General features: G+C 37.4%; 5 protein-coding genes across 7 annotated transcripts; 3 read left to right on the forward strand and 2 right to left on the reverse strand.

Moving 5' to 3' along the window:
- Nucleotides 1-2,639: 2,639 nt before the first annotated feature.
- Nucleotides 2,640-3,695, forward strand: LOC126800735 (NAC domain-containing protein 41-like). The gene has a single exon (XM_050528144.1). The coding sequence runs from the start codon at nt 2,640-2,642 to the stop codon at nt 3,693-3,695; it is 1,056 nt and encodes a 351-aa protein (XP_050384101.1).
- Nucleotides 3,696-5,394: 1,699 nt separating this feature from the next.
- LOC126800737 (NAC domain-containing protein 19-like) lies at nt 5,395-6,093 on the forward strand. The gene has a single exon (XM_050528146.1). The coding sequence runs from the start codon at nt 5,395-5,397 to the stop codon at nt 6,091-6,093; it is 699 nt and encodes a 232-aa protein (XP_050384103.1).
- Nucleotides 6,094-6,473: 380 nt separating this feature from the next.
- LOC126798830 (uncharacterized) lies at nt 6,474-9,515 on the reverse strand. The gene is given in 7 exon segments (XM_050525893.1): nt 6,474-6,870; nt 7,240-7,323; nt 7,325-7,508; nt 7,838-8,024; nt 8,791-8,871; nt 9,216-9,255; nt 9,346-9,515. Coding segments are annotated over 7 exon segments (843 nt in total). The 5' UTR covers nt 9,406-9,515; the 3' UTR covers nt 6,474-6,663.
- Nucleotides 9,516-10,332: 817 nt separating this feature from the next.
- On the reverse strand, nt 10,333-13,025 carry LOC126798664 (peroxisomal adenine nucleotide carrier 1-like). Of its 2 annotated transcripts, none has more exons than XM_050525678.1 (5): nt 12,834-13,025; nt 11,681-11,912; nt 11,250-11,396; nt 11,013-11,170; nt 10,333-10,935 (listed from the first exon to the last, which is right to left on the reverse strand). In XM_050525678.1, exons 1-5 carry the CDS (start codon nt 12,971-12,973, stop codon nt 10,638-10,640), a joined length of 975 nt encoding a protein of 324 aa, XP_050381635.1. In that variant the 5' UTR covers nt 12,974-13,025; the 3' UTR covers nt 10,333-10,637. The 2 variants fall into 2 exon arrangements, with proteins under 2 accessions (XP_050381635.1, XP_050381636.1); XM_050525679.1 differs by having other exon boundaries at nt 11,681-11,901; nt 12,834-12,995.
- Nucleotides 13,026-15,158: 2,133 nt separating this feature from the next.
- Nucleotides 15,159-21,194, forward strand: LOC126797695 (mitochondrial Rho GTPase 1-like). Of its 2 annotated transcripts, none has more exons than XM_050524386.1 (15): nt 15,159-15,230; nt 15,525-15,742; nt 15,944-16,076; nt 16,285-16,434; nt 16,745-16,921; nt 17,083-17,334; nt 17,893-17,961; nt 18,114-18,169; nt 18,353-18,434; nt 18,645-18,856; nt 18,961-19,030; nt 19,526-19,638; nt 19,745-19,895; nt 20,458-20,644; nt 20,764-21,193. In XM_050524386.1, the coding sequence occupies exons 2-15, from the start codon at nt 15,531-15,533 to the stop codon at nt 20,832-20,834; spliced, it is 1,935 nt and encodes a 644-aa protein (XP_050380343.1). In that variant the 5' UTR covers nt 15,159-15,230; nt 15,525-15,530; the 3' UTR covers nt 20,835-21,193. The 2 variants fall into 2 exon arrangements, with proteins under 2 accessions (XP_050380343.1, XP_050380342.1); XM_050524385.1 differs by lacking the exon at nt 15,159-15,230 and adding an exon at nt 15,293-15,428 and having other exon boundaries at nt 20,764-21,194.
- The last annotated feature ends 553 nt before the right edge of the window (nt 21,195-21,747 follow it).

The following is a 21,747-nucleotide window of genomic DNA, read 5'->3' on the forward strand; positions in this document are numbered from 1 at the left end:
AAGACATGGCGGTTCAAAATTGCAGGTCATTCAATTTCAAACCAACCAGTCCCCTCTCTTAGTTATATGCTACTCTCAGGTGATCCCAGCCAAAATCATACAATGTGCCATAAAATTTAGAATATTAATGAAAACCAAATTCAATAAATAGTCATCCAAAGAGGCCTCAATTTCAGGATCTTGATTCTTGGCTTTGACTCTTCATTTTTGGGGTTGTTTTCCCTTTCTTCGATCACTAGGCTTTTTAAAACATCTAGCTAACTTGCTATTGTCCATGTGATTCTATTCAATTCTCTAGGCTATAGTACCACTTCTTTCTATTTCTTAATCATATTTTACCATGTTAATTATGTTTGAAGTAATAACACATTGCAAGTGTCAGCTGGTTGGGATTACACACATCTCCTGCTGTATTACCCTGTATATATATATATATATATATATATATATATATATATATATATATATATATATATCCCATGCCTTTTGTTTCTTCTCTTGGATTAGCTCATGGAAGTTCCTATATCAATGAAACATAATTTCATAAATCTAAATGTTAAGATTTGTCTTAGGTTGAAGGGAAACAAGACAAAAAATGCTCTGAATTCAATAGGGTTTTCTCCAATTCTAGCATAACCCGTGAAAATATCGGGCATATCTAACGAGGGATTTGTACAAATTTGACATCAGAGAACTATCAATATAACAAAGGCTTTTATAAGGTATTGATGCCCATACAAACAGACCTGTTTGATGAATAGGTTGTGAGCCAGTGAAAACATGCACGTACATTTATTTAAATTCAATGTGTGTTAGTTTAATCTCACTCTCATCCTCAAGTTAAGTGCAATCATCTTTGTCCTTCACTTCTTTATTACTCGTGTTTAGGTCTGTCTCGTTACTTTTCTCTCGAGCATGTGTATATAACTTTTACATAAAAAAACATAAAATAATGACAGTTACTATCATCAAGAACTTTAACTTAATTCTATCATCATATGTAGGCGGAAAATTTATAATACCTCGATCTATATAGTAATTCTACGTACCGTCATGGACTCATGGTAAATACTACTCCAAAGAAAGTGTAGTTAACTTTTAGGCTTTTGAAAATTGTCAATAATGATAGTCGGAGACAAGGGTTCTTTGTTCAAAGACCGGCCTCATATGATTTTGCTTATGAAAGTAAAATGTATATATATGTGAGGCTAGCAAATGGAGTACAAATTACTTAATTAATTAGTAGCTGCTTCAGTATGGGGTTTGCATGGGAGGTCAAATTTGAATTTGGATGAGTATAAATTTCAATATATATATATATATATATATATATATATATATATATATATATATATATATATATATATAGGAATACATAGCAGATTAGCAGGAGTAGTGAAAGCGGAAATTAGGAGGAGACCGGGGCTCAAGGAAACCCTAGCTATATATATAAATCAATCAGCAATGTAAGCTGGGTTGAAACCTTGCTGGCACAGCTAAAAGATTGATGAGATGTTGATGTTCTTTCCCCCCACAGAACAACAAAACAATTTACGGCTCCAAATAAGATCTCATGACGAAAAGAGACATGTGACACATCACACATGTATAAGTTGAACCTAACGTTAAACCTGCTAATTAAATAAATTGGTGATATTGGTAGAAGATTGTATTATTATTATTATTATTATTATTATTATTATTATTATTATTATTATTATGGAGAATAATGAGAATGGAAGAAGATGAATGAATTGTGAATATAAGAATTATAATGGCTAAAAAGAAATCTAATTTCATTTAATCTTTAAGTTTAAATACATCTTATATAAAATAAAACATAGTGTAAAGAAAGAAATCGTAATGTTTAACAACTTTTTTTTTTCAAAATATCTACACAGAGTAGATTCTGAAGTGGCAATAGCCGCACTCGGTGCCTATATATAGTACTAGGTATCCGTACAATTTATGAAATGGTCATAATTTGACGAACTAATTTTCTTTCTTAAACTTGAAATCGCTAATTGCCTCCTTAATCCGAGTCTGTTTCCTACCCTCGAACTAGGTTTTTAAGACTATACTCAAAAGTCCAAACCCGAATTAATTTTCAGACAGATGTAAAAGAGTTATTGAAGCTAGTAAGGCAGTTTCTGTATATTACCATATTTCGATCAGATTAACTTTAATTAACAAGCTGGCAATTGTAAGTTACCCTCAGTTTAATTTATTTCTTACCAGGGAAAACACTTCCTGTTTCATGATTCATGTAATGTGAACTTAAAATCCTGAAAGGTAAAGGAAAGGAAAGAAATCAAAACAGAAATTCCCGCGCAAATCCATAATATCCTGAATTTCCCGCGCAAATCTTTAATATCCTGGTACAGATAAAAATAAACAAAATCTAACCGGTCAAGGAAATTCTAATAAGCAGACTGGGAGATTAACTTGATCTGATCCGATCTTTTTTTGCTAAGTAGATGCTTGGACTACAAGTATTAAGAGACCTATATATTAACCCTTGTCTTAAATATTTGAGTCCAAGGATTTTCCTAACTCAATTACTACAGATTCTCGTTACCATTGATTAAACACAGAAAGCATTAAGCCTTCTAAGTACGTACTGTTTCGATCGACTCGGGATGAATCTGGGAGCAATACACTATCCGAAGGGCATGAGGTTTCATCCTACGGACTTGGAACTCGTCGACTATTTCCTCCATGACAAGGCTGATGTCGAGAAATCGGGTTGGTACTCCAACTTCATCTATGAATGCAGTGATTTTTATGGCGAAAAGGAGCCGTGGGTTATTTGGGATATGTATGGGGGTGCTTCAATTGAAGAAGGAGAGCCCCTTCACTTCTATACCAAGCGCATCAAACAGAATAGTAATGGCAAACGCTTTGCTCGGAAGGTAGGCTCTGGGACTTGGAGTGGAGAATACTCGAAAGAAGTTCTTGCCGGCGATACCAAAATCGGGACGATGAGGAACTTTCGCTATGAGAAGGGATGTGATCCCAATCAAAACGGTGCATGGCTCATGCATGAGTACGAGAGTGAGTGCGACAAGTATGGCGAAAATGAATATGTAATTTGCGTTTTGAGGAGAAATCCAAGAAAAGCGCCACCACTACTACAAGATGATCAGAGAGATGTTCAACTTACCAAGAAGGAGAGTAGTACCAAAACGAGAAAGAGGATGAGTTCGACCGCTGTTGTTGAACAACGAAAGAGAAGGCTGAAAAAGAATTCGAAATTAAAGGAGGAACAGAGTTCTGAGGTTGATGACGTTGATCAATGTCCTGAACTCTTAGATATGGGAAAGGAAGAAAGGAAGCAAGAGACTTGCAACGTACAAGGTTGCAGCAGTTGTACGCAGTTGCCGGGGCTGCAGCCCTATGATCATGATCAGGCTACTTATACTTCTTTTCAGGGATATTATTCTTCTATTAATAATACCGATAATGATTATAGTTATCACTTCCCAGAGTATAATTTTTATGACGATGGTGCTAGTACTATAGACGAAATCATTGGACCAGTTAAAGATGACTGTTTGCGCGACAAGCAATTCCAGGATCAGCTATATCATGGCGACGAGAACAGGTTGGACTTTGGAGATTACTTGCATGGAGGCGTGTCGCAGCCGCCTAATGATGATGATCAGCCCACTATTGATTACCCGTGGAATATGTAATCTCCGGATCTATTCATGTCAGAATTAATGTTCTTATGTTTCAAAATTCTAAGTACGTAGTGTTGTATTAACTGTTGCTAAATGCTGTATGGTTGTACGTACGTTGATGCCATGAAACAGCTGTATTTCAATAAAGTCTGTACGTTTGTACTTGATGCACCTAGTCTTATATATATCTGAATTCTGAAGTCCATAATAGTGGATCATATTCTTGGTTACTGGCAGTGAAGGATCTAGGATTCATAATCCCGGGGACATATATATGTTGACAACTTGAAATGTTGTCTTTCTTATTTGTTAACGGTTCATCTTATTTCTACATTCCCGGCTTCCTGCTATCCCCTTTAGTTGGCTCTGTGGTAAGGGCATGCATGCATTTGCCTTTTTCAGGAGTTATAGGGTTTTAAAGCTGGTAATTAAGATGGTGGTGGCGGTGACTGGTTGTGAATCTTTTTTGTTCCCCAAAAGTCCAAAACCGAAAACAAAACAAAATAAATAAACATGTTTGAACTTCATCTTTCCCTTGCTTAATTTAACGCTTTAACTAATATCATCTTTTGGACTAAAGCCTATGGAAATTCCCATATTAAGGTATCTTCTCTCCCAATCTCTATGATAAGATTTGTCTTATTCATGCTTATGTAGAAGAAAACAATGCAAAAATTTTTGGGAATACATGATCAATCTTATTGAACAGGAATTGGCGTATCAAATTAAACAAGTAGTCCTTAGTTAATGTATCTTCGACTACTGTCTAAGGTATTGATACCCATACAAATAGGCATGTTTCCCGAATAGGCCAGGCCATGAGCCAGAGATAGAGACGTCAATTTGTTTTAGACGTCCAAGATTTTTCCATAAGCTACTTTCACTTAAGTATTCTGCCCTTAGTCAATTATTACAGTTTTCCTCTTAATCGAAACCGGCCAGAGTGTCCAAAAGATAGAAAAAAAACTTTTACTTTGATCAACAGAACTGTAAATTGATGACAAACAACTTCTAGTTTTTTGCCAAAATCGATATTTGGAGAAGCCGATTGAATTGAGATCGCGATCGATTACAAAATCATAAATTTTATGTAGAAATTCTTTGATAATGGAAAGTACAAAATACATTGATCGGGGAGTAACATCACTAACATGTGGCGCTTTTGGATAGAATTGAGTCATATATATGGTGTATCTATATGGTGTTTGTATAACTATGAAGACGCTCACTGAAGACCACGCACATCGCTTTCAGAGGCTTTTGTACTTTTAAGGTTTATAAGATGAATGTTTTATTCGTTATTTGTAAGAATGTGAGAGATTAATGTTATAGATACATAAACCGGCTATTATCGTGTTACGTGTTTCAAGTAATTATTCTATGTACTTAACTAATTATATTACTTCATGGTGTGGTAAACATGCACATAGTGAAATAAAAAAATATTATTTGAATATGAGTAATCAATCAGAATCAAACACATTCGAAAAGTAATCAATAATTTTAAAAGATTACGCTGCGTAGATATGGACCGGATACAGCATAATTTTTGGTTTCGTACTACTTATCCTAATCCTTCCATGATCTTAATTCCTTGCAACACATATTTCTATTTCCTTGCAACACACGGATGACCCCTATATATGGATCCTGTTTCCTTATCTCTTATAATTAATCGTGTTTATCACGATTAAAACAATCTCATTCAGCCATGAAAAGTTTTCCAATTGGTTTTAGGTTTCATCCTACAGATGACGAGCTGGTGAGCTACTACCTCCGCAACAAGGCTCAACTGGGCGACGAGTACCGGTCCTCTCACGTCCCCAATTGTCCTGAATTCTATGGCAAATCGGAGCCATGGACTATCTGGGACAAGTACGGTGGTCACGCTGTGGAGGACGGGGAGCCTCTCTTCTTCTTCGCCAAGCGCAAAAGGTTGAACCCTAAAAGCTCACGATTTGATAGAAAAGTGGGCACTGGTACTTGGAGCGGCCAATATAGGGTTAAAGTTATGGAGGAGGGTAAGGTTATTGGAGTCAAGAGAGACTTTCGATACGAGCGTGGAAGCTCTGCAGATCAAAACAACCGTTGGTTGATGGATGAATATGAGTTGAACAAGAATGACATAACTGTACTCTGCACTTTGAGAAAAAACCCTACAAACCCACCACCGAAAACTGACGACCCTGCAGACCCGTCACCGGAAACTCACGTTAGTGAAACGGTGGAGAGTACTGTGGATGAAAGTCGGAGAAAGAGGAAGTTTGACGACTTCATTGGTGATCTTGAACAAGACCTAGATCAAAGGAGAAAGCTTATTGCAGATCTAGAACAAAGGAGAATGCTTCGAGGGAACAAGCAGCCGAGAACGGAAGGGACTTCTTGGGTTGAACAAGGTGGCCACCAGTAGTATTGATCATCATCAAGCCAGCAATAGTACTTGACTCCCAAATTATAAGGATTATTGGCTGGAGTTGGTTCTCGGTCGCTGGACTGCTGATGACATTGTGTTTTCTACATATGACTTGCTTGCATCAAATGACTTTCTGGATCGATTTGATGAGTACAACAACTTTGAGGACAACAACATCGACTGGTTAGCAGAAAGTCTAAGTTTCAACCGATGAGATTCACGTACAGTTTATTTTTAACGTAGCTAAGTAGTAGCCTTTCAATTTTATCCCATCGTGTTCAGAGTTTGTAAATTTGTTTACAGGAATCAATGACGGCTATTGGTTTTGAAGTGTTCTTAACTAGTTCACATTGAACACTGAATTGGGTCAATGGCGATGTAGCAGAGTACATTACTCTAATAGATGATTTATATTTCCGAAAAGAATGAATACAAATTGTGCTCAACTGATGAATAATTTTTCAGCTAACAGTAACAATCCAATGTTCCAAAAATGATCGTAACACTTTGTAATCTACAATTTCTTTCACGCTTTTTTTCTGAAAGCACAGTTTACTGTATGGTACTCTAGACTGTGATGGTGAACAAATAGAGTTTTAGCACAACAGAAAGAGCCAACTGCAACAGAAAGATCCCAGCCACAATCAAGAACCAACTTTCACCTGCTGAGACAATGTGGGCGCGAAGGTTTATGGCCACAAAAGTAGCAGACATGATCCCAGCCACGCCAGCAATCACCCATCGAAAAATTTCCAAGGGAACAACGGAGAGACACTGCATTTACACAAAATAGCAATGTCAGCTAGCTACATCAACATCAAAATCTAACATATTTTCTAGTACAAAGCCCTTCACATAGTAATGGCTCTTATTAACTACACAAAGATTAGGAATACTAAACTGAGACATTAATGGACATTATTCTTGTAAGTGATGGTATTTAAGTTAACTTCTCCAGCATTATTAAGATACTAACTTTCTGAAAAAAGAAAAGAAAAAAGAAGATATTTAGAATTCTGGCCCGTATTTTCAAACTCTACATTATGGTATAGAACTTGGGTGTTGGCACAACCCTTTTGCAGACTTTCTATAAAACATCTTTCTGACAACAAGCTTAATGAAAAAGAACATCCAAAGACTTACCAAAGCTGGTATAAAGACAAACAGGGAGTAGCCATACAGGCAGAACAGATGAACGAGACCTGCTGGTGCCGAGAAGACATTAATGGATAACATACAGCACAAGAGGAACAATAGTGACGTAACCATAGAACAATCCAGCAGACCATTGCACCACGTTAATGTCATAGGACCACTCTTGACTCTTGACTTTGTGTGCTACATATGTCACAAAGGTACCAATGGCAGCTGCGACAAATATAAGGGTTGTGCATATCCAGAAAGGTCCATACCTACAAAGCATTTGATTATGAGATTAGACGACACATGCAGACAATTTTTGGCAAATATACAACTTTTGTTATGAACCCAAAATAACATACAAATATCTGTTGTGAATAGTATTAAAGCACAAGCATTTTACCATCTAAAAGTAAAATTTAGAATAAAGAACTGCCATCAGCAGCATGCTACGCATTTTCCAATAGCTTTCAAATCAAAAGTGATGTTCTTCTGGGAAAATATCAAAGAAAAATATGAATATCCATACAACTTGATTCTACATTTCGAAGCTCTAGATTATAGACATGTCATTGCAGTAAAGTTACCAAAGCAAACTTACAAATCTGGATTGTTAGTTGTTTTTTCATTGAAAGCTCCACTATATGGAAGGAGTGAGTCTTTGATCCTCTCTAGAACATCTGAAGTGTCAACGTCAAAATATGCCTTGTAAGTGGATACACTGAAAGTACGTAGCCAACCACTCTGCTGGGGTTCATCAGAACCAGATACAGGTTTTGAAAATGTGTCTGCATCAAGAGTTACATGCCTTTAACATCACAGCAGATGAAATCCAAAATAATGTAATTACAGTAGTCATCCTATAATATGCTGGATAACATGTATGGAAACAAGTCCGGATGGAAGTTTCCAAACCCCTGAAAAGAGCATTGCTGACTATTTCATATGGTTTAACAACTCTAAGGATTGGAAATAACCACACAGAATGGGAATGGAAACATGCAGAGAGCTGAGTCATTATTCCAAACATAACATTAGCCCCTTCTAAGTTTTCCATTCTAAGCATCCACTCTGTATGAATTTATCAGTCCAATTATTAGCAGTTTCAAATTACTAAAATCATTTCTATAGGCTATTCTATGGTCTGGTTGACTCTCAGCAGCACAACCTATTACAATTGCTACTACACATATTCTCTTTCATAAAGTGATCCAACCCAAACACGCTGCATGTTATGAATACTTAGATCCTTTCACATTCCCACTAGCCAACCTCACATTCCTCCACTTACATAGCATAACGAAATGAGCAAAAATTTATTTTTCCTATCGATTGAATTCACCAAAAACAATAGTCCATACTCAAATCATGATATTAAAACAGACACTGAAATTCAACCATTCCTATCATCCTCCACATACTACACAGTTAACCACCAAAGCCTTCAGGTACTGAATTGCATTCACACGACTACTATTATTCCAAAACAATGTAGGAAAGCCATATACGAAAGCAACTACGAAGTTAACAAACAAGACTCAGAGAAGTGCGTACCATCAGCATCGCGAGGAGGGCGAGCACCACTAGAGATCTTCCCTTGTGCCTCAGACGGAGGAAACGTCTGAAGGTGTGAATCTGCAAACAAATACACCAAAACCATTAATATCGAATCTCTCGCATCCGAAAACTTAAAACGTCACAACTGAGCTAGACTATACATACATTGACCTCATCTCAACTCATCTCATCATACTTCTAGAGCAAACATCTCATCATGCACTCACAATTATGCTTAATCCTTTTGCTAAACTAATCAATAAACCCTAAGCAAGCTAACGATTTAAGAAATACAAGAGCTTCTGAACACAATCAAACAGCAAGAACCAGCTGATTTTGTTCTATATCTAATCCGAGTTTGATTTCTTTAGCTTCAATTTCACGGAAAACAAACAAAAGCTAAGGCGGAAAGAGAATCAGACCTTGGAATTTGACGGTGTGGTGGCCTGGATCTGGAACCGCCTGCAATAATCAGCCGAGATTATTATGAGCCAGATCAAGTACTTATATAAATACGTATGGATTTCTATATGTGAGAAATTGAGTGCTTACAGCAGGAACAGATCCGGAGACGCTTTGGTTATCAATGCTAGTATAATTGCCGGACATCATCTTGCTCTCTTTTGCTTCTTCTTCTTCTTCTTCTTCTTCTTCGTCTTCGTCTTCGTCTTCGTCTTCTTCGTTTGGCGCTCTGAGCTCTCCTTCAGATCTCTCTCGCTCTCTCTCTCTCTCTCTCTCTCTCTCTCTGGTAAAGAGGAGTCTTGGAGTAGCGCGTGGGTCTTGTTTTATTTCTTACGTGCCATAATTGTAAAACGACGTCGTAACTGGAAATTTTCTTTTCTGTGTCCAAAAAAAAAATATATATATATATATAAGCTAAACTGCAATTTACAACTTTTTTCCATTCATAAAGAACAGTTACTTGAACCATATGCTGATGCACAATGTTGTGACTATGAAAGATTGAAAGTTGTTGCCAAATCTTCTCATTTGATATAAGTTACGTCAGTTGTAACTGACGTAACTTAGGCCCATATTTGGATGGTTTTTTAGTTTATTTCAATTTTTGAGATTAATCGATGGTGTTTGCTAATGTTCCCAAAAGCAAATTTCGGCGAAAATTAATTCCTCAAACAACTGAAATTTAAAAGTTTGATCAAGGCTGAGAAACAACTTTCAACTCAAAGCTTGATCATATGTATAAATGTGATATCGACTATCCATGGTGATAGATTTATTGAAATTTTATGGTAATTTGAAGCATATATTCTACATAAAATAGAAGATTAGATACTTCTTCTGCAATATGTTCACTCTAAATGGCACTTGCAATCTCAGCCTCTCTTTGCACACAAAGGAATGACAATTTATGTTACCAGTGCAGTTGGACTGAATCAACCATTTTTGTTAATATTCTTCAGCATGTTGATTTCACTTGTTTATTCTAGGATTTAGGGGACAAAAAATTTGAGCAGAATTATATGGGACTTGCCGACTTGGTATATGAAGTGTCGTAACAGCTATATCAACACCAGCCCACACACCAAGTGACCAAACAAGTAATATCCAAATAATAAATCAAATTTCTCACTATGCATCGATGTTCTGTTCTTGCAGCAGAAATTCTCCTCGCTACATTATTTCTGTGTGAAACAGTTTGCTCTAAGGTTTGAGCTTCCCCAAACCAGGATTTATCTCTAGCTTAAGAAAGCTTTATTACAGCAGCCTGTGAGCTCCTATCGGAAAATTTGTTCCCGCAGTTTAAAGTACAACTGTTTCGGCTAATCATATAAAACCCTCACCTAATTTACATATGAGCTATCCATTTCCTTCTCGATACAAAATCAATCATTCATGCCCTTTTTTATTCTGCCTCTTGTGAGGAATAGATACCTTCGGATTGCGAGTATGAGTACCCAAGTAGTAGCAGAAATTTTTTCCTTGATCATCAAAAGCAACGCGGAGCTCAAAACAGTTTTTAAGATCTGGGCATGTAATCCTTTGAAGAAGCCAGGAACTCCTTCTCTTTTCCATATAGCATTGAGAGTTCCTGGAATTGTTCTTTGGGTCTTTCGGCGAGCTTTCTTAGTTTTATCATCATCATCATCATCTGGGTCAGCAGCTTGGATCATGACCTTACACCTGTAGGAAGTAGATGTTTTAGATGATTCCAATGGTCAAGCTTAATAAAGAGACAGTGTGAGAGAGCCATTGCGCACCTGATGGCAGGATAGGTCAAAATGGTAGCAACACTTTTTGAGACTGCACCTAGAACAAATGCTGAAAAGGCAGAAAGGGCTTCTGGGGACGAGCCCTTGGCCGATTTATCTTGTTTTTCTTTCAGTAGTCTTTGTTTTAGCTGATCAAACACTGTATACTGAAGTCAAATGATCAAATTTTAGTTTAAGTAGAGACGAGGCAACATAATATTTTATAGTGAATGCCAGGAAAAGTACCTGAATTGCAGGGTTTGCGGTAAGCAACAGAGAGATTCCAAGACCATCAAATGCATCTTTCCAGGTGCCCTCTGTAAGGGTCTTCCAAAGCCCTTTAGACTTTCCAAAGGCAGTTGTCTGCATCTTTGACGAGGCTGTATCTAGAGGCTACAGTTATACAACACAGTCATTAAACAGAAAATTCGGGGTACTGCAGGCTTTTGAAAAGATCATAGAGGGCAAAAGGAAAGTAACAAAAAACTTCATGACGAGTATATAAGTAAAGCCAGAAATTTTCCTACTCTTTCTATGTCACAGTCAAAATGAGAACAATAGAGCATGACAATAGAGGCTGAACTCATGTTTTTCCATAAGGAATTGGTATCCCAGAATCCTACTATATCATCTTAAGAATTCTCAATTATTATAGAGACTTTATACAAGTGGCTCACCTGTGTGGCAATGGCAGTGCAAGCCCCAGCCGCAGCGGCAAGAATCAGGTTTGCTGATGTACCTATTGATTTAGAACCACTGGTTTCCAGATATAATCTTTTGAAGTAGCTATACCCATAAAAGTACACAAACTGAGAAATGAAGGATTGCAGGTTTTTTGTTTCCAGACCCTGATACAGTGAAAGAACCTGCCGAGTGGATATTGCTTCCCAGAATACATCTGAGAGGTTCCTACATAAGCCAAAACCAGATAAATTAGGGTAAATTCTAAACTAAACTAAAGCTGATAAAGACATTCAGCATTAAGTATTAACACATAAACTTAGAAACTAGGAGATTATCAAGCACATCGCCAGAACTCTAAATATGCATAACTTCACGACACAAGCATGATAAACTTATATATAAAAGGATCAAGCACTCTGTGTTTCCGGCAGAAGTAGCTGTAAGACATTGTATGATGCAAACATAAAAACATGTAAGACATTCTTGAAATATGCACTTGCATGCCTAGCTAACACAAAACCTCATCGAACATGTAACTTCCTCTCATAATTTACAAGAACCTCGAATAGGTTAGACAAACCAGAGAGAAGATTCTAACACTTAAGTTGAATTGCAACTTTGCACCACAGAATCCTAAATCCGCTTCTCATATACAGCAGTCGTATAGCCATTCCCCTATCACACAACTTCAATCCTTTTCGAATCCGCTAATTTTCTAGTATACTGATGAACAGCTGATATATTCAATTCCACACACCAAACCAAAGCCACAGGGTGCCAGACTTCCAGACATGATCTAACCACTCCCAAAAAGAAATCTTCCATTACGAACAAAGCAGAGCACTCAAAAGGTACTATCTTCAAGTAGCATTTCTACAATCCTCTAATGAATATCAGAATTAGAATCGATTCATATCTCAAATTTTTAACTATTCTCCAACCCTATGATGATGATCATGAACTTCTCCTAATCACCTTCCTCATCATTAACAACATAAACCTCCAACTGCCACCTACCCACTTCCCACAAAAACATACCAACACCCAGAATTTCCCCACAAAACAAATCACAAACCAATGATCCAAACATAATCCACAGACCCAGATCAGATACAAAAAAAAGAGGGAGAGAGAGGTTGGGGTTACCTGTACTTGGCCTGATGATCATGGGCTCTGACGTCAGCTTGGTACCTGGTTTTGCAGGTGTCAAGTGGGTACAGAATGGTGGTGCTCAGCAGTGACCCTATGGCTCCTGAAGTAGCCTCTGATATGGACTCGAGATCCATCCTGATCTTCTTCTTCTTTCTCACCCCGTCTTCTTCAAATTATTAGTTTATATTTCGAAAGCAGCACGTAGCATATAAAATCTGTCTCTATTTATAGCCGTGTCGCCGTGTCGGGTGCGTTGAAAAGTTGATGAATCAGACTGAGAGGACCGTCCCAGTGGCGTTTTCTGACCACTTTGAATGAACGTGGTTTTCTTTTGCCGTCCCCCGATTCATACATACATGAAGTATCATACACATGCGTGATAACAATGTGTCTAGACATATGGGCTCTACATAAATTGGGAGTAGGGTATGATTATCCTACCAATTAGGTTAGCTAGTGATTGTTACGGAAATCTTTACGCATGAGAATGAATCAATACCGAACATGCATGAATCGTAGTTTATTATTCTGATTCGTAAGTTAATAGTTGTGGTGTACGGTGTACGAGTAATAATGTGACTAGGATTGTAATAGTGGTTATGCATCGTATCTTTTGTGGTGGTGTGATGACGGCAATACACGGTGGGGAGGGGGGGGGGGGGGGGGAGGATGGACGTAAAATGTTTGTTTTGCCGGTGACGGCTAATGTTCATTTTAGGGATCAACCCATGCCTTCAATAATTGAGTGACGGAAGCTATTACGTCAAAGAGTGATGGGTCACATTCAGTGGCGGATCCAGCATTAGAAACTTATCTAGACTAATTGAAAATATATATTTTTTCATTTTTCTTTGTAGAGAGATTTAGAACCGAAACACGGCTTTAGTAGAAGAATATTTTGTTAAAATATACTACGGAAGTATAGAAATATGAATCTACTCATGTTAGAATTGTAACAAATAAGTGGAAAATTCATTATTTTAGAAAAAATAATTAATTAAAAGAAAAAGAGCGAAGAAAATGGGAGTAAAAAGAAAATTAGATATAATTTAGCCAAAGAAAGAGGAAAAAATAAATAGAGAATGATGAAAACCTATGGTTGGAAGTTAAGAGAGTTCGAACCTCTGTCCTCAAAGGAATTAAAAGTGAGCCGGAGGGTTTGCCAACTGAAAAATTGCTCAGTAAAACTGTTCAAATTTCATATGGCCTGCAGCCCATAGAATCCACCGCGTGTATCCGCCCATGGTCACATCCACATTATAGGAAAGATGGAGCTGTGTGCTGCCGCCTCCTAGGTGATGCCTCGTGTCTTTTTCTTTTTCCGGGTATACATGGCCAGTGGCTCCTTCCGTCGTCCAATTGTTTGCTATTGGAGTGGGCTTTGACCCGAATCCGAAGGCCTCATTTAGGTCTGTGTCTCACACCCCTATCATCGTGGAATGGCAATATGGCATTCCCTCGCGAACAAGATCTTGGGTGTTTATGACAAAACTAAAACTAATCTTGGGTGAGTCGGAAGCAACTCAGGCACAGTAGGACCATTATAAGTATTTTAGACAGTTTCAAGCATAATTGCCACGACTTTGTGGTTTGTATAATACTCTACATGACGGTTTTTTGTTGATTAGGAGGCCTTAACATGACACACGATATTATTATAATTCAATGTGCATGTCATCCAACTGTTGGTTTGAAAATTCTCACATGATTCTTAATATAAGGTCTTCATTTCGGTACCTCCTCCACTTTGTTTATACATTGTGAATTATAATAATTAATGTTTAAACTTATATCAAGTTTTTATTCATGAACAAGTGAAACAACTCGGATCAAACGATCATTTCTACACGACTACACATCACTACAAAACTTCAAGTGGGAGTTTGTTCTATCAGATAAATTTAAAACCTCATTCAATAATAGACGATTAGATTATAGCTAGCAAAAATTCATAACTATCACATCACTTTAGTCAACTTGCAATATTTCATGATAACAAAAATAGTATACTAAACAAAAAAAGTTCTTTATTTTAAAAAGAATTCGATTAAAGTAAAAGAAAATTACCAATCCGTAATTAAAACTCAGTTAATAATTAAACTTACTTGCTCCATAATTAATCCAAAGAGAAGGTAACTTGACGTGGCGCCAAACCTCGCCAACCCTAAGCCCCCACAGTCCTGCATGTCACCAGTCGCCACCGCCAAACAAAAAAAGAAAAAATAGAAAAGGACATTGTCATTCTTCTCTTCCCACTTTCTGTAACGAGCAGCCAAGCACCACTCTCACCACCCCCTAGGGTTTATCTCCAACCTTCTTCTTCTTCTTCTTCTTCTTCTTCTACTTCAACCGCACAACCACCTCCCAATCAATCCGCCCTTCATTTTTCAGGCATATTACATCTCTGCCACCGCCTCCCTCACTCTCACTCTCCGCTTCTTCTTCAATCCGTTGCGTTTTTTTTTGATTCATCTGAATCTCTTTCTTTTATGCTAATAAGCTTCGCAAACTTAAGCTTCTTAAATTTCGTCCCGGATTAAGTTCGATTCCGGCGCTCTACTTTCTCCCGGAATATTTTGTGCTTTTCTGGTAGTGGAATCGCTGCGAGTTTAGTAGTAGAGCTTTGATTTGATTTGATTTGATTTGCTGATGGTTATGGTTTGAAGTTAGGGTTTTTGGTTGCAGTGAATAATGGCGAGAGCTGGAGCTGGAAACGCGAACGGGAGAACGGCGGTTCGGATTGTCGTGGCCGGAGACCGCGGCACCGGGAAATCGAGCTTGATCTTGACGGCGGCGGCGGAGTACTTTCCGCCTAATGTGCCTCCGCTGCTGCCGCCGACTAGGTTGCCTGACGATTTCTACCCGGAACGTGTGCCTATTACGATTATTGATACTTCTTCTAGGTATGAACACTGATATGAATTGCTTTGGTTTAGTTAAGAATGTATGAGCTCCGAAGCGATTGCGTTGTTGGACTGCAAATGTGTGTTGTAGTGAAGTTTGTTGCTTGATTACCTGATATGAAATGTTTGATAGAGTAGGCTAATTTTGTGTTAGAATCTAAAAGTCTGATGCCGAAGTTTTTATTCTGTGTTTTTTATCAGACCGGAGGATAATAATAGAGTCGCCGAAGATTTGAAGGCTGCTGATGCAGTTGTGCTAACTTATGCTTGTGATCAGCCTCAAACGCTCGACCGCTTGAGTACCTTTTGGCTTCCAAAGCTTCGTCAGCTGGAGGTGCGTGTTTGTGTTTTTTTTTCCTCATTTGATCCATTAAAAATAACAAAGGACAGAGAACCATTGAAAGAAAGCCTTAATCGTAGTGAAAGTAAAACATGGATATTGCTTTGCTGATCTGTTAGGGAAGTTGTTTTATATGTTATGAAAAGCATGTTTGGCTTTCAGTATGTATTCATGACGGGAAGATATGAAATTTCGTGAGCAGGTAAAAGTCCCTGTGATAGTGGTTGGTTGTAAGCTCGATTTGAGAGATGAGAACCAACAAGTGAGCCTGGAGCAAGTGATGTCACCAATAATGCAACAATTTCGGGAAATTGAAACTTGCATTGAGTGTTCAGCATTTAAACATATTCAGGTACACTAAAGTGAAACTTCTATTTTCAAGTTCCTTGAATAATTAAAATGTCACAATTTTTTTTACAATTCAGCATGACAGTATTTTGCAGTTCCTCATACTTCGTTGTGTACTTGAATTATCCCTTAATCAAGGGGAACTAATTATACCATACACTTTTCATTTGTAGCATGCATTTGCATTTCAGTTAACTGTTTATCAAATTGAGAGGAGTTGGATGATTAACTTTAATTTTCGACTAGTTTCTTGTTATTTTGGCATCGACATTCTAATGCATGAGTTTATACATTTGACGTTTTCCTGTTTGCAGATTCCAGAGGTCTTTTATTATGCCCAAAAAGCTGTTCTTCACCCAACTGCGCCATTATTCGATCAGGAAACACAGACTTTGAAGGATCAATGTGTGAGAGCCTTGAAGCGGATATTCATTTGCTGTGATCATGACAGGGATGGTGCCCTAAGTGATGCCGAATTGAATGATTTCCAGGTTTTATTTTATTTTATTTTATTTTTTGCAACAAGTTTATTACATCATTGTTATTCTAAACTCTTAGTGTCTATTACATTAATACTTCTCAGCTTTGCTTAGCTAAATCATTGGAATTTATGTTTAAGATTCATGAAAATTTGGAAACTTATTGCAAACAGGTCAAATGTTTCAATGCTCCACTACAACCTTCTGAAATAGTGGGTGTGAAGAGGGTTGTGCAAGAAAAGTTACCAGAAGGAGTCAATGACCAGGGGCTTACACTAACAGGATTCCTCTTCCTGCATGCACTGTTCATAGAGAAGGGACGTCTAGAGACAACTTGGACTGTTCTCAGGAAGTTTGGCTATAACAACGATATACGACTTTCAGAAGAACTAATTCCATCTCTCCCAAAACGGACTTCTGATCAGGTAAGTTTTCATTGAGATACTGTTTATTTATGTTATAATGGTGTTCAGATGCTTTCGTTTCAGTTTTTTTTTTTCAAAACTATATTAAGAGATTTATCGTGGGTTTGAGTAATCATTTTCAAGAATTGAGTAACCTAGCATGTTTACTTTTGCACTAAGACCTTTCTGTTTTGGTTAGAGTTGTGCAGTGAGTAACACCTAAAAATTAAGTACGCTTTAAGTTATATTTGAATTGAAATCCCCAGCTATTATGTGCACATATTGTGTAGTGAATGAATCTTAAAATGGTAAGAAGTGTACAATAACTTTTGCTTTAAACTGGACCTTGAGGGCACAAGACTGAGCGTTATCTTGAATAGATTGGCTCTTAACTTCATTCAGGTGTTTGAACTTACGCCGTTACGTGACATGCAATTATCATGACAGCTCAAGTGAATCATGTTTGTGAAGTTCTTTTGTTGATAAATTGTCTACAGTTCTAATTATATCCAACTTCTTCCCTTTCCATTTTGTTGAGCTATATAAAATTGATGTATGTTTTTGTTGTCATGTGTGCAGAGCGTAGAGCTGACGAATGAAGCAATCGAATATCTTACTGCAACCTTTAACTTATATGACAATGATGGTGTATGTTTTTATGCTTATTCTCAAAAGCTATTATTTTATGTGTGTGTGTGTGTACATTTCTTGATACGCTATTATACTGCTGATGATTACCATACAATTTCCTCTATGTGTTAGTTGTTCTTGTGATATGATTATATCTGTTATTCCACCAGGATGGGGCCCTACGACCACATGAACTGGAAGAATTATTTTCGACTGCTCCTGCAAGGTATTTTGTTCCCTCACAAGCTGTTTGTTATGTTTTCTTGATCTACTTGCTATGTCTATTGTATAGAAGATCTGCATTTATTGGAACTACCTAATTGCTGAGTTTCGGTCATTTTTTTTTAATATTTGTACTTTGATCAGTACTACTACCATGCATTTTTAAGTGCCACCTTTGGATTTGCAGTCCATTCAGTGAGTTTCCATACAAGGAGGCTGAAGAGAAAAATGCATTTGGAGGCATATCACTTGATGGGTTCTTGTCACAGGTACATATTCATTGCCACTCAATTCCCAACCCCCCCCCCCCCCCCCCCCCCCCCCCCAAGCAACTCACAATCAAATAAAATGAAATTTAGAAGATAGAAAAAATATCTACTATGGCATATGTAACTTCATGACGTGCACTGCACTACAAATGTACAATTTTTTCATTTTCTCCTGTTTGCCTAAATTTGGGTGAAAATGTGTAATTTCAGTGGGCTCTCATGACACTCCTAAACCCATCTTCTACCATGGAAAACCTTATATACATTGGTTACGCTGGTGATGTTTCGTCTGCAATCCGTGTCACTAGGAAAAGGCGTTTAGATCGCAAGAAACAACAATCAGACAGAAGTGTTTTCCAATGCTTTGTCTTCGGCCCAAAGAAGGCAGGAAAGTCTGCATTGTTGGATTCTTTTCTTGGAAGGTCTATCTGAAAAATCATTATTCATTTCTGATTTCGGTGGTTATTTTTATCTCACATGGTTTTATCAATTATGTAAATTGACCAGTGGGTAACTGGACATGCAGGCCATTTTCTGATAACTATTATCCAACCACCGAGGAGCATTATGCAGTTAATTCTGTTGATCAGCCTGGGGTAAGTTGTCAAATAGACATTTTAAGATTATGCTTGTCCCCTTCATTCTCCTCTCTTATGCGCATCTTTATAGGGGCAGAGGTAACTAGATGCTAGAAACAGACTATATGGGGATATCAGATGTATCTTGAATTTTTTTGCAAGATAGATATGATTTTTTCTCATGGTATTGTATTTGAATGTATTATGTGTTAACAAGATTTGTTTTGGAGAGCATATAAAAGTCGTAATGGTGTTTGAATCTGTACTACTGTGGTGTAAGTTGATTAATCACACAATCCAACATGTCATCTATACTCGTTTCCATATTCAGTTTAAATGCATGTCAATCGACATGAAACATTGTAGAGACCGTGAGATCATAGCTTCAAATTTAGTTACAGTTACTGTAGCTGACAGTATCTCCACAATTCACTATATATATGTGTGAGCTAAAATTTCTTTGAGTTATATTATTTGTTCTTTGAGCATTAGTAATTCTACTATTGATCACAGGGAACCAAGAAGTATCTAGTGCTGAGAGAAATTCCTGAAGATGGAGTTAGCAAACTACTGTCTAGTAAAGAGGCTTTGGCTGCTTGTGACATAGCTGTGTTTGTTCATGACAGGTACTACCTGCAGAAATCCTTACTGATTGCATGAAATTGACCGAGTGATTACTTTAGATGCATATATATCGTTATGGTAAACTTATGGAGTCTTTTGGTTTGCTAGTTCTGATGAATTGTCCTGGAAGACAGCAGCTGACTTGCTGGTACAAGTTGCTAGTCATGGTGAGAATACTGGTTTTGTGGTGCCTTGCCTCATTGTTGCAGCTAAAGATGATCTGGATTCATTTCCATTGGCCATACAGCATTCTACTAGGGTACTATATCTATCCATTGACTCATCTACTTTTTTTCTTAAAGAAGGAACATACATGTTATATATATGTGTGTTTGTGTGTTATGCAATATACTTTTGTACATATAATTGAGTACTTGCCAAGTGAGATGAGGTATGTTGGTATTCAACTCTTCTTGTAATATTCAAGTGAGATGAGTACTTGCCAGTTGAGTACTTTTGTAATATTCTATACTATTTCTACATATGTAGATCACCTACGATTACTCTATTCTAACACACTGATCAGGATTATCATGGTTGTCACTTTGTGCTCCCTAGAAGTTGAGGGGAGGCTTGTGGTAACTTTGACATCAGACCATATACATAGGATGAAGATGACAGTAATTCATTGATAAAATTACCGAAAGACGATATTGTGTAGAGTGAAATTTGTGTACTTTGCTGAATATAATGACATGGATCTGGTTGTTTTAAGCTTGAAATCATTCCAACATTAGATTGGAACTTCGCCACTACATAAGATTTCATTACGCTGTCTGAAACAAGAAGGTACATGTTTTTATTTTTTAATACTAATGCAGGTCAGTCAGGATATGGGAACAGAGGCTCCTATACCTATTAGCACAAAGTTAGGTGATTTCAACAATGTATTTCGTAAAATTGTAAGTGCCGCTGAGCACCCACATTTAAGTATTCCAGAGACGGAGGCTGGGAAGAGTCGCAAGCAATATCACAGGCTTGTAAACCGCTCGCTCATGTTTGTTTCAGGTATGATGTCATTTACATTGGATCTTTGAATCATCTGTCAGTTTGTTGGGGTCTTATGTTTGGGAATCAATATCAATTATAATTGGGGCTTGTTGTTGAATTTGTTTGGCTCTTTACAGTGGGAGCTGCAGTGGCCATTGTTGGACTGGCAGCTTACCGTGTCTACGCTGCAAGGAAGAATTCCAGTTAAAAGGATGAAGCTTATCGTCTCTTTAGGAGGCCTTATATCCTCAAAACTGTCAAAGCCGTTGTCTTCAAATTCCCCAGTTTGTTGGGTTGAAATGTAGAGATATGGCAAAAGAAACTTAGTCTATAATTACACCCTTTCACCTCTTGCCTTCTCTACAGCGAGACAAGTAATGTGCTAATATTACCCGGTTAAAGGCCCCTTGAATTAGATTTTACAATGAAATGAGTTATTAGCTTGTGCGGTGAAAAATATTTTCTCCACCCAAATCAAGCATTTTAATCTATCAAAATAAAAATCAGCCATATAAGCTGAATTAAATAAAGGGTGCTAGGTGCGGAATAAACACTCGGACAAAGATCATTGAATAACTTATTGAGACCTAGTCGTGGTCTTCAGGACCATAGATGGGTATATGCCATATTTGATTATGATTTGCAATCGTGATTGACAGACTTTTTAATTAATTCGTGATTGAGGGTTTAGCTGAGTTGAAAAATAAAGTATAGTGACTGTTGTGCTAAGAAAATAAAGCATAATAATTAGGCTGAGTTCATTAAATAAGCAGAGAGGTAGGAGTAAAGCATACTAATTAGGCTGAGTTCATTTAATAAGCAGAGAGAAAAAGAACCGGACTTGTTTGTGGACTCTAAATATAAAAATTCAATCAAAGAAATAGTCCTGGCGGGGCTAAAACCGGCAACGTTTGCCTCTTAACAACAACCTCTAATTGGTTTTAGTTGTAATATTATGAGCTTTTCAAAAGATATGGCATGAGAGAGAGGTTTACAACACTGATGATCACTGTTTGCTAGTCACATTTCATTTGTTAAAACTGTAATTCGGTAGCCTCCAACACCTTCGTTTTCAAGTTGCCAACTATAATCCAAAAGAATTTTCAAATCCAAACCCTCAA

This window comes from Argentina anserina, chromosome 6 (genome assembly GCF_933775445.1).
Source record: "Argentina anserina chromosome 6, drPotAnse1.1, whole genome shotgun sequence".
NCBI classification, from domain to species: domain Eukaryota; kingdom Viridiplantae; phylum Streptophyta; class Magnoliopsida; order Rosales; family Rosaceae; genus Argentina; species Argentina anserina.